Source organism: Cetorhinus maximus, chromosome 18 (assembly GCF_964194155.1).
Source record: "Cetorhinus maximus chromosome 18, sCetMax3.hap1.1, whole genome shotgun sequence".
Taxonomy (NCBI): Eukaryota; Metazoa; Chordata; class Chondrichthyes; order Lamniformes; family Cetorhinidae; genus Cetorhinus; species Cetorhinus maximus.
The window spans coordinates 72,103,031-72,115,593 of NC_135896.1; the positions used below are offsets into that span (position 1 = coordinate 72,103,031).

At 43.1% G+C, this 12,563-nt stretch overlaps 1 protein-coding gene across 1 annotated transcript in view; it reads left to right on the top strand.

Moving 5' to 3' along the window:
- The window catches only part of wdr21 (WD repeat domain 21), a 122,494-nt gene that overhangs the window by 87,765 nt on the left and 22,166 nt on the right, over positions 1-12,563 (top strand). The window contains exons 11-13 of the mRNA XM_078563286.1: positions 1,527-1,622; positions 10,510-10,607; positions 12,185-12,361. Coding sequence (XP_078419412.1) covers positions 1,527-1,622; positions 10,510-10,607; positions 12,185-12,361 — 371 coding nt within the window. The remainder of the gene's footprint in view (positions 1-1,526; positions 1,623-10,509; positions 10,608-12,184; positions 12,362-12,563) is intronic.

A 12,563-nucleotide genomic window follows, 5' to 3' on the forward strand; every position in this document is an offset into this window, starting at 1 on the left:
AAAGTGTATTTTAAATACTATAATTAAGTGATCAGTTTATTTATATGTGCTGCAGTGGATCTGCTATGGTGCTGCTTACAGGAAGTTGCATGATACTCTGCTTTGTACCACCTAATGCAGAATATGTTATTTTGCTAATAAAGCTGCATCCTTGTTAAGTCACATATTTGACTGTTGTTCCTTCGGTAGTGCATGCTGTCAATTTAATTGCCCCCAAGCTGCAGATCACCGATTTTTTTTTCAAAAAGAGTTATTGGTAAGATCACTCCAAGTATGGGCCAAAATTTCCTGTGATTTACACTGTAATTACTCCAATTTTTCCCGCCAATCTTCCTGCTGTAAACTTACTCCAAAATTTCCTTGGAAAGTAATTGGAAGTCGCCCTGGTGAATGTAATAGTGAACTGGGGACTTCAGAAGCAGCATGGCTAATGGCTGACCCCATTTGGATCAATGAACTAATTAACATCACACAATGTGAATCATAGAATTCTGAACTTCCAAATCTTTTCATTATTCTGAACTTGATTACTTGCAGAAAATTGTTTAAAGTTATGGACACACTCAGCTGCCATATTCAGTTTTCAGCAACATTCTAAGTTAGATTTTTTTTAACCATTTATTGAGAAGATTGAATTTATAACTTAACAAACAGGGTGGGGTGGCAGGGAGTAGGTAAGGGGAATGAAATTAGACTTTGTTTTTCCTGCATCTTAGGTGCAAATTGGAGCAAAATTTTTAAATTTATGAAGACTGTGTCTCATCCCCCAAGGTGGGTGGTTTGAAATGCACCCAACACTATATTGGCTTAGGCAACATTCAGGAATCCCCAATGATTGCCTTACACTGGCATTGGAGTATTTGCATATGCTAATGAGAGACTTACATTTTTCAAGGGCCCCATTCCAAAATTGGTCAAACTGCATGTTTTTTATATATCTGATAACCTAATATGTGGTCCTTAAAGGGCTAGAAGCTGCCAACATCAGTATAAGTTTTCTTTTTAGAATAAAATATACTAATAAAAGCAGAAAATACTGGAAAAATTTAGCAGGTCTGGCAGCATCTGTGGAGAGAGAAACAGAGCTAATGTTTCAAGTCCGTATGACTCTTCTTCATATGAGTCACACGGGCTTGAAACGTTGAGTTTTTCCAGCATTTTCTATTTTTATTTCAGAATTCCAACATCTGCAGTATTTTGCTTTTATCTAAGTTTTCTTTTTATCTGCCTTAATGTGGAGTTAGAGGGAGAAGTGGTGGTGCTCCTATCCACACAGCACCACTCAACACCATTGCTGGCCCATGCTCATCCCCCACAAAAATAATTAGTAAACAGCAACAGATGATTCAAAATTCTTCAACGTGGAAGTTTTTTTGCTTTTCCTTCCTGTATCCCCTCCATAATGATTCATTGCTTTTGGAGCTGCACCTTGCCAATTAAAACAAAAAGCAGCTAAAGACATAGAAACAACTATATAAATGTTTTTAATATAATCTATATGAGCTCCTGTTTTATTACACCTGCAGAGGATCACCTGAGTATGCAGTGTAACTTTAGAAGTTCAACAGTCTGGTCTTGTGCCTGGTGCTTCAACCCTCAAGCTGACAAGTGCTTCAGTACAGGTAACGTCAACAAACCATTAGAGAATGAATCAGCTGCTCTTAGTTAGTTTTTGGAAATATATATCTGCATCTCCTTGTGTATTGTAATCATTTTACTTTTGTTCAAATCAGTAGAGATTTTTCCATCCTAAGAGCATTCTGTTCAATAATTGAAATCAATGTGACTGAATTCTCCAGATTAACATTTGTACTCAGTTGATTTACTGAGCTACACTTACCAGCAAAGCCCTATGTTTAATCACTGCTCTGAGCTAAGTTACTTAGAACCAAGTACTGTAATTGGCCTCCAATTATATAGTTCACATCTCCCTCTGCCAGTTCCACATGGACGTCCAGAGAGGACATGATAGGGCTCAGTTGGCGGTGGCATAGTAGTATGGCCTCTGGACTGATGTTCCAGAGACCCAGGGTAACCTGTGTTCGAATCCCACCATGGCAGATGGTGAAATTTGAATTCAATAGAAATCTGGAATTAAAAGTCTGATGATGACCACGAAACCATTACCAATTGTCGTAAAAACCCACCTGGTTCACTAATGTCCTTTAGGGAAGGAAATCTGGTGCCCTTACCTGGTCTGGCCTACATGTGACAACAATGTGGTTGATCTTAAATCCCCTCTGAACAAGGGCAATTAGGGATGGGCAATAATTGCAGGCCTAGCCAGTGACGCCCACATCCCATGAATGAATGTTAAAGGTAACATGCAGACAATGACCAGATATTGGAAGGTTGCTGCATCCATAGAACTGTACCCAAATATGACCCAGCACCTTTATGGGGAGGGCTGGGGGTGGGGAATTATTGAGAATTTTTTTTTCATGGGATGTGAGCATCACTGGCAGAGCCAACACTTGTTGCCCATCCCTAAGTGTTAAATAGTGAAATTTGTTTTTATTTGGCTAATAACACTGAATGATGCTCAATTTTTAGCTTTAACCTGATGCTATGCGCAACATTAATTTGCTCACTGTTATGAAACTTTCTATTACCATTTTAAACATTTTTGCTAAATCGGTTTTGGCTTAGTTGCTGGAACACACACTTCTGAGTCATAAGGTCATGTATTGAAACTATTCCAGGATTTCAACACAATCTGTGGAAATGCTGCATTATCAGAGGTGCACTCTTCCAGTTGAAAAATGAAAACAAGGCCCCATCTGCCAGTTCAGGTGTTGCTGTTTGCAACTGGAGTATTTCCCCAGGACCTTGGGGAAACATTTCCATCACCCCCCACCACTTCCACCCCCACACCCATCCAATGCTAACAGTTTATCATCTTTTGTGCTGTTTGTGGGGAGCTTGATGCCCTGGTTTATCGAATGAGGAAAGGTTTAGCCTATACTCATTGGAGTTCAGAAGAAAGTGAGGTGACCTCATTGAAACATATAATCCTGAGGGGACTTGACAGGTTAGATGCTGAGAGAACATGGGGAAATCTAGAACTAGGGGGCACAGTTTCAAAATAAGTGGGCCTTCCATATAAGGCAGAGATTAGGAGGAATTTCGTGTTTAAGGGCATTAGTATTTATAATTCTCTTACCCAGTGGAGGCTGGTTATTGAATCTATTCAAGACTAAGTTATTTTTTTAATATAGTCATGGGCTGTGGGCATCGCTGGCTCGGCCAGCATTTATTACCCATCCCTAGTTGCCCGAGTTCAGGGCATTTAAGAGTCAACCACATTGCTATGTGTTCTGGAGTCACATGCAGGCAGATTTCCTTCCCTAAAGGGCATTAGTAAACTAGATAGGTTCTTAAAACAATCAACAATGGTCATCTAGATTTTTATTAAATTCAAATTATACCATCTGCTGTGGTGGGATTTGAACCCAGGTCCCCAGAGCATTACCCTGGGTCTCTGGATTACTAGCCCAGCGACAATTTCACGACGTCATCGCCTCCCCCCAACAGATTTTTGATAGACTAAGGAGTCAAGGGCTACGGGGGACAGGTAGGAAAGTGGAGTTAAGGCCACAATCAGATCAGCCATGATCTTATTGAATGGCAGAGCATGCTCAAGGGGCCAATGGCCTACTCATGCTCCCAGTTGGAGACCGGACAATATGCACTTTGGGACACCGCAGAAACATAGAAAATAGGAGCAGGAGTAAGCCATTCGGCCCTTCGAGCCTGCTCCGCCATTCATTATGATCATGGCTGATCATCCAACTCTCAGAATCACACAGTGCAGAAGAGGCCCTTCAGCCCATCGAGTCTGCACCGACACGTGAGAAACACCTGACCTCCTACTAATCCCATTTACCAGCACTTGGCCCATAGCCTTGAATATTATGACGTGCCAAGTGCTCATCCAGGTACTTTTTAAAGGATGTGAGGCAACCTGCCTCCACCACCCCCCCAGGCAGTGCATTCCAGGCCGTCACCACTCTCTGGGTAAAAAGATTTTCCCTCACATCCCCCCTAAACCTCCTGCCCCTCACCTTGAACTTATGTCCCCTTGTGACTGGCCCTTCAACTAAGGGGAACAGCTGCTCCCTATCCACCCTGTTCATGCCCCTCATAATCTTGTACACCTCTATCAGGTTGCCCCTCAGTCTTCTCTGCTCCAACAAAAACAACCCAAGTCTATCCAACCTCTCTTCATAACTTAAATGTTTCATCCCAGGCAACATCCTGGTGAATCTCCTCTGCACCACCTCCAGTGCAATCACATCCTTCCTATAATGTGGTGACCAGAACTGCCCACAGTACTCCAGCTGTGGCCTCACCAAGGTTCTATATAACTCCAACATGACCTCCCTATCTTTGTAATCTATGCCTCGATTGATAAAGGCAAGTGTCCCATCTGCCTTTTTCACCACCCCACTAACATGCCCCTCCGCCTTCAGAGAACTATGGACACACACGCCAAGATCCCTTTGTTCCTCAGAACTTCCTAGTGTCATGCCGTTCATTGAATACTTCCTTGTCAAATTACTCTTATCACCTCACATTTTTCAGGGTTAAATTCCATCTGCCACTTATCTGCCCATTTGACCATCCCGTCTATATCCTCCTGTAGCCCAAGACACTCAACTTCACTGTTAACCACCCGGCCAATCTTTGTGTCATCTGCAAACTTACTAATCCTACCCCCCACATAGTCATCTATGTCGTTTATATAAATGACATAATAGGGGACCGAGCACAGATCCCTGTGGTACGCCACTGGACACTGGCTTCCAGTCACTAAAGCATCCTTTTGTCATCACCCTCTGTCTCCTATAACTAAGCCAATTTTGAATCCACCTTATCAAATTACCCTGTATCCCATGTGCATTTGCCTTCTTTATAAGTCTCCCATTTGGGACCTTGTCAAAGGCTTTGCTGAAATCCATATAAACTACATCAGCTGCACGACCCTCATCTACACACCTGGTTACCTCATCAAAAAATTCAATCAAATTTGTTAGGCATGACCTCCTTCTGACAAAGCCATGCTGACTATCCCTGATCAAACCTTGCGTATCCAAGTGGAGATAGATTCTCTCCTTCAGGATTTTCTCCAGTAGTTTCCCTGCCACTGACATGAGACTCACTGGCCTGTAGTTCCCTGGCTTAACTCAATAGCCTGCTCCTGCTTTCTCCCCATATCCTTTGATCCCTTTCGCCCCAAGAGCTATATCTAACTCCTTCTTGAAAACATACAATGTTTTGGCCTCAACTACTTTCTGTGGTAGCGAATTCTACAGGCTCACCACTCTCTGGGTGAAGAAAATTCTCCTCATGTCAGTCCTAAATGGTCTACCCCGTTACCTCAGACTGTGACCCTTGGTTCTGGACTCCCCCTTCTTGCATCTACCCTGTCTAGTCCTGTTAGGATTTTATAGGTTTCTGTGAGATCCCCCCTCATTCTTCTGAACTCCAGCGAATATAATCCTAACCGACTCAATCTCTCCTCCTATGTCAGTCCTGTCATCCCAGGAATCAGTCTGGTAAACCTTCGCTGCACTCCCTCTGTAGCAAGAACATCCTTCTTCAGATAAGGAGACCAAAACTGCACACAATATTCCAGGTGTGGTCTCACCAAGGCCCTGTATAATTGCAGCAAAACATCCCTGCTCCTGTATTCGAATCCTCTCACTATGAAGGCCAACATACCATTTGCCTTCTTTATTGCCTGCATGCTTACCTTCAATGACTGATTTACGAGGACACCCAGGTCTCGTTGCACATTCCCCTCTCTCAGTTTATAGCTATTCAGATAATAATCTGCCGTCCTGTTTTTGTTACCAAAGTGGATAACCTCACATTTATCCACATTATATTGCATCTGCCATGCATTTGCCCACTCACTCAGCTTGTCCAAATCACACTGAAGCATCTCTACATCCTCCTCACCGCTCACCCTCCCACCCAGCTTTGTGTGCAAATTTGGAGATATTACATTTAGCTCCTTCATCTAAATCATTAATATATATTGTGAATAGCTGGGGTCCCAGCACCGATCCCTGCAGTACCCCGCTCATCACTGCCTGCCATTTGGAAGAAGAGCTGTTTATTCCTACTCTTTGTTTCCTGCCTGCCAACCAGTTTTCTATTCATCTCAATACACTACCCCCAATCCCATGTGCTTTAATTTTACACGCTAATCTCTTATGTGGGACTTTGTCAAAAGCCTTCTGAAAGTCCAAATAAACCACATACACTGGCTCGCCCTCATCAACTCTACTAGATACATTCTCGAAAAATTCCAGTAGATTTGTCAAGCATGATTTCCCTTTCGTAAATCCATGCTGACTCTGTCCGATTCTGCCACTGTTTTCCAAGTGCCCAGCTATTAAATATTTTATAATGGACTCTAGAATTTTCCCCATTACCGACATCAGGCTGACTGGTCTATAATTCCCTGTTTTCTCTCTGCCTCTCTTTTTAAATAGTGGGGTTACATTAGCTACCCTCCAATATGTAGGAACTGTTCCAGAATCTCGGAAGATGACCACCAATGCATCCCCTATTTCTCGGGCCACTTCCTTAAGTATTCTGGGTGTAGATTATCAGGCCCTAGGGATTTATCGGCCTTCAATCCCATCAATTTCTCCAACACCATTTCCCTACTAATACTGATTTCTTTCAGTTCCTCACTCTCACTAAAAACCCTGTGTTCCCCAACATTTTTGGTATGTTATTAGTGAGCTCCTTTGTGAAGATGGAACCAAAGTATGTATTTAGTTGGTCAGCCATTTCTTTGTTCCCCATTATAAATCCCACTGCTTCAGACTGTAAGGGACCTACATTTGTCTTCACCAATCTTTTTCTCTTCATATATGGTTTGGCCACCTTTCCTATTTTACTTTTGCGCCAGACAGGAATAAACAATTGTTGCAGTTCACCCATGCGCTCTTTGAACGTTTGCCATTGCCTATCCACCGGCATCCCTTTAAGTAACGTTTCCCAATCCATCATAGCCAACTCGCGTCTCATACCATCGTTAGTTTCCTTTATTAAGATTCAGGACCCTAGTCTCAGAATCAACTACATCACTCTCCATCTTGATGAAGAATTCTATCATATTATGGTCGCTCATCCCCAATGGGCCTCGCACAACTAGTTTGTCAATTATTCCTTTCTCATTACACATTACCGAGTCTAGGATGGCCTGTTCTCTAGTTAGTTCCTCAACATATTGATCCAGAAAACCGTCCCATAACACTCCAGGAATTCCTCCTCTACGGTATTGTTACTAATTTGATTTGCCCAGTCTATATGCAGATTAAAGTCACCCATAATTACAGATGTTCCTTTATTGCATGCATCTCTAATTTCCTATTTAATGCCATTCCCAACATCATCACTACAGTTTGGGGGTCTATATACAACCCCCACTAATGTTTTTTGCCCCTTAGTGTTTCTCAGCTCAACCCATACAGATTCCACATCGTCGGAGCTAAAATATTTCCTCACTATTGCGTTAATTTCCTCTTTAACCAGCAATGTAACTCCAACGCCTTTTCCTTTTTGCCTGTCCTTCCTAAATACCGAATACCCCTGGATCTTCAGTTCCCATCCCTCATCACCCTGCAGCCATGTCTCTGTAATCCCAACTATATCATACCTGTTTACATCTATTTGCGCGGTTAATTCATCCACTTTATTGCGAATGCTCCTCGCGTTAAGGCACAAAGCCTTAAGCCTTGTCTTTTTAACATTACTTGTCCCGTTCCCTCTATTTCTCACCGAGGCCCTGTTTGATTCTTGCCCCTGATTTCTCTGACTATCACTTTTCTTATTCCCCTTTCTGTCTTTTGTTCTTGTCCTTGATTCCCCCGCCTCTGACTCCTTGCATAGGTTCCCATCCCTCTGCCATTTTAGTTTAAACCCTCCCCAACCACTCTAGCAAATATTCCCCCTAGGACATCAGTCCAGGTCCTGCCCAGGTGTAACCCGTCCAGTTTGTACTGGTCCCACCTCCCCCAGAACCGGTCCCAATGTCCCAGGAATCTGAAACCACCCCCTCACACCATCTCTTCAGCCATGTATTCATCCGATATATCCTGTTATTTCTACTCTGACTATCTTGTGGCACTGGTAGTAATCCTGAGATCACTACCATTGAGGTCCTACTTTTCAACTTAATTCCTAACTCCCTATATTCTGCTTTTAGGACCTCATCCCTTTTTTTACCTATGTTGTTTGTACCAATGTGTACCACGGCCACTGGCTGTTCACCCTCCCCCTTCAGAATGTCCTGTACCCGCTCTGAGACATCCTTGCCCCTAGCACCAGTGAGGCAACATACCACCCTGGAGTCTCGTTTGCAGCCACAGAAACGCCTATCTATTCGCCTTACAATTGCATCCTCTATAATTATTGCAGTCACCCACTTTTTACTCCTTCCGTGTTCAGCAGAGCCTACCATGGTACAACAAATTTGGCTGTAGCTGCTTTCCCCTGAGAGGCCATTCCCCCTAACAGTATCCAAAGCGGTATATCTGTTTTGCAGGGGAATTGCCACAGGAGACTCCTGCCCTGCCTGCCTTGTCCTCTTGCTCTGCCTGGTGGTCACCCATTCCCTTCCTGCCTGTGGACTCTTAGCCTGCGGTGTGACCACCTCTCTATGCGTGCTATCCACGATACTCTCCGCCTTGCGGATGCTCCACAATGTCCCCAGCCGCCACTCCAGCTCCGAAACCCAGGCTTCCAGGAGCTGCTGCTGGAGACACTTCCCACACACATGCTGGCCCCGGGCACTAGAAATATTCCTGGCTTCCCACATAGAGCAGGAGGAGCACACCACGGCTTTGAGCTCTCCTGCCATGACTTATCCCTTTAAATTAAATTAAACCTTTTGGAATATACTTAATATCAAATAATATCAATTACTCTAGGGCCCTTCATCCCTGCTCCTCATTGTTACAGAATATAACCCTTATAAACAATGAACCACAAAATAAGACCTGAAAAACTATAAGCGATAAAAGTAGTAAATATTTGCCTAACAGTACTCAAAGGATCACCTCATTCCCTCCTCACCGAACTCCCTCAGTCACCTCTGCTCTCCCAGCTCCTTTTCAACTCCCGGCTCCTCTCACGCTCCTTTTCCAACGCACAACACAAGTTCCAACGCACTGACTCTGTGGGAATTTCTCACTACAGTTGAACTGCTGACGGGAAATTCCCATGCTTCTCGGGACCCTCCACAAAAGTCTCTGACTCTGAGATAGCGCCAGAGACTTTGGGCAGCTCTGACGTACTTACCTGGATAGTCACCAGGAAAAGTAGCTTATACAAATCCTAACTCCTGGGTAACTATACCACTGACCCCCACCCCCTCCCAAGCCCACACTCTGCCATCTCCCAACCATCTGATTCTCCCACCCTATCATCCCTCCTGACCCCTCTCGGCTCCCTGCAACCCACCTACTCACCTCATCCATCTGCCACCCTACCCACTTGCCACATTGCCACACCCCCCCACCTGCCAGGCTGCCATCCTTCCACCCTACCCACCTACGCTGCCACACTGCTCACTCCCCTCACCCACCCGACCCACTTACACATCCACACAATCACCCATTCATACACTCATTCACTCTCCCATTCGCCATTCACTAACATCGGAAAAGCTGTTTAAATGTCCCAGAGCTTTTTGGTGTTAGTGAATACTTTTCAGAATACTGTAGCTTATGCTGTAAAAAAGGGGTCGTGGCTTGTCTTCCCTGATGATCCAGCGATACGAGGAAGCAGTTCGATAGAAGACCATTCCTCATTTCTGATGAACCCAGGATCAGAAGACCCAGCCACAAATGCGGAGCTCCGTCGAGGCGCAGAAAAGTAGGAGCGGAGCAGGAACCTGATGGTGACTGCCGCTTCGTGGAAGATCCGGGCTATCGTAATTTAAATTCCATATTGATTACAAGATATGTATCTGACTTCAAAAAAATCTGATAAGCTATGATGCACTTTGAGACAACTTGAGGATAGTTGTTTTTTTCCTTTTTTCACTTGCCCCCTTCTTGAAATAGATTGAAAAGAATTGAAAGATGGACCATGCCCTGTCCAAGCATACCTACTGACTAGTCATAAAGCTATGTTTGTGGAAGGCTGGAAGTAAGTTATTGGGAATCAAACCTGTGCAAAAGCACATGAGGATTGCATCATTAAGAAAAATTACACAGACCATTAACCCACTCAACTAACTTCATTAATTGTGTAAAGATAGAGTGATACAGCACAGAAAGAGGCCTGTTGTACCTGTGCCATATTTGCGCCACAATTTCAATAGCTTAACAACAATATGAAAAACGCTATTAGCTCCTTCTCGTCCCCCAAACCTGTAATAGCAACAATATTGTCTGTAGACTCAAAAAATACCATTTTGGAAGAGAGGCTGCTAAATTTTCACTAGGTAAATCACAATCTTATCTGTTGCATTATGTTTCCTAGGTTTGTTATACTGTGTCTTTGTCACTGATGCCGTAACAGGTCAAAAACAGACGTTCAGCACAAACAGCAGTGTTCTCGCTCAGCAATTCGCTCGCAGGGTAAGCAAAGATTTAAAATACTGAGGCTTTCCTTTACAAAAAGGAAATATAAAACAGGTCAGCTTGCAAATATGAAGTGAAAAGATAGGTTAACATTTTGTTTTTAAAATCTTTTGCCAATCAATCAGCACTCTCTTCTGATACAGTATTAAGTTGTTGCTTCCCCTGACATTGGTATTCTTGCGATTGTCCTGATGAGTGCAAGACAAAAAGTTTTGACAAAATGACTTTTTCAGTAATACGCAAGTTCTGTACTACCAAACGACTAATTCTTACGTTTTGATAAAGAATGCACACTGGAAACATTCGCATACCTTTTCACAGGTGTTGGCTGATCTGTCTATTTCCATGATTTTCCATTTTTTATTTCAGATTTCTAGCATTTGTGTGTGTTGAAGAGGTGAATTCTGCTTTCTTGCTGGTTCACAGTTAACAAGTGTATACATGGCACAGAATCCTTTTGTAATTTTCATACACACTGATAGCTGCAGCACTATGGTTTTCGTTGTTGTTTGTTGGGATGTGAGCAACACTGGCTAGTCCAGCACTTATTGCCCATTTCTGTTTTCCTTAAGATGTTGTTGGTGAGCCATTTTCTTGAACCACCGCAGTACACGTGGTGCATGCACATTCACAGTGCTGTTAGGGAGGGAGTTCCAGGTTTTTGACCCAGTGACAGTGAAGGAACAGTGATATAGTTCCAGGTCAGGATGGTGTGTGACTTTTAGGGGCACTTGCAGGTGGTGATCTTCCAATGCATCTGCACCTTTTGTCCTAGGTGAGTTTGGAAAGTGCTGTTGAAGAAACATTGGCAAGTGGTCTGCAGTTTACAGATAGTACCCACTGGAGCCACTGTGCACCAGTGGTGGAGAAAATGAATGTTTAAGGAGTGCCAATAAAGCACGCTGCCTTGACCTGAATAGTGTCGAACTTCTTGGGTGGTGTTGGAGCACATGGAGAGTATTTCATCACATTCGTGACTTATGACTTGTGCGTTCTAGGTGGCGAACAGGCTTTAGGGAGTTGAAGGGTGAGTTACTTGCTGCAGAATTCCCAGACTCTGACTTGCTCTTGTAGCCACTGTACTTGTATGGCTAGCCCAGTTAAGTATCTGGTCACTGGTGAGCACCCCAGAATTGATTGTAGGTTTTTGGATTAGCTGTTAATTGAGGCACGTTTTTTTGGTTTATCCAATAAACTATTTGAAGGAGTGTGTCATTCACCCATCATCACTTAAAATGTACAGTAGATCAATCATCTTATTTGTGGGATCTTCCTTTACACAAATTAGCAATATAATTATCTACATAAAACAGTAAGTTCCTTCAATCCCCAAGTTCTGAGAGTGTTATTCTGCTTAATATTGTGTAGAAATTTTGTTGATCTTCATACTTTTTGTTTTGTTCTGGTGTGCCAGCGTCGGCAAATAGAACTACAATCAACTACTATAATTCAGCCACAATAGGAGTTGTATCACACATATAGACATAAAGTGATATCAGTATTTATTTCACTGGTTGATAGAGATCAAAGTAACACCTACCAACTGGAAGTCTTAAAATGCAGTGTCTCTGCAGGTCCCCGTGTTGTATAATGGCTGTCGATCGGGGGAGATTTTCAGCATAGACATCAGACAACGAATGACTAAAGGACTGAGCTGGAGAGGCACTACAATCTCCCATAACTCTGCTGTGACCTCCATCCGGCTCTTGCAGGATGAAAATTATCTAATTGCTGCAGACATGATTGGAAAGGTATGCTACCAATTTTCTTCACCTCAGAAGAGTGTTTAGAGATTTATAATAACTTCTGAATGATGTATTTGGTTGTATTATCGGAAGAAACATGTATGTAGTGTACATTACCTATTATATATTTCTTGTCTTTCTCTTCTGTTGCAATTAAATCTTCAAACCTTGCCTTGGGAGGTGGGTGGTACTTTTGTTTTTTTCTTTT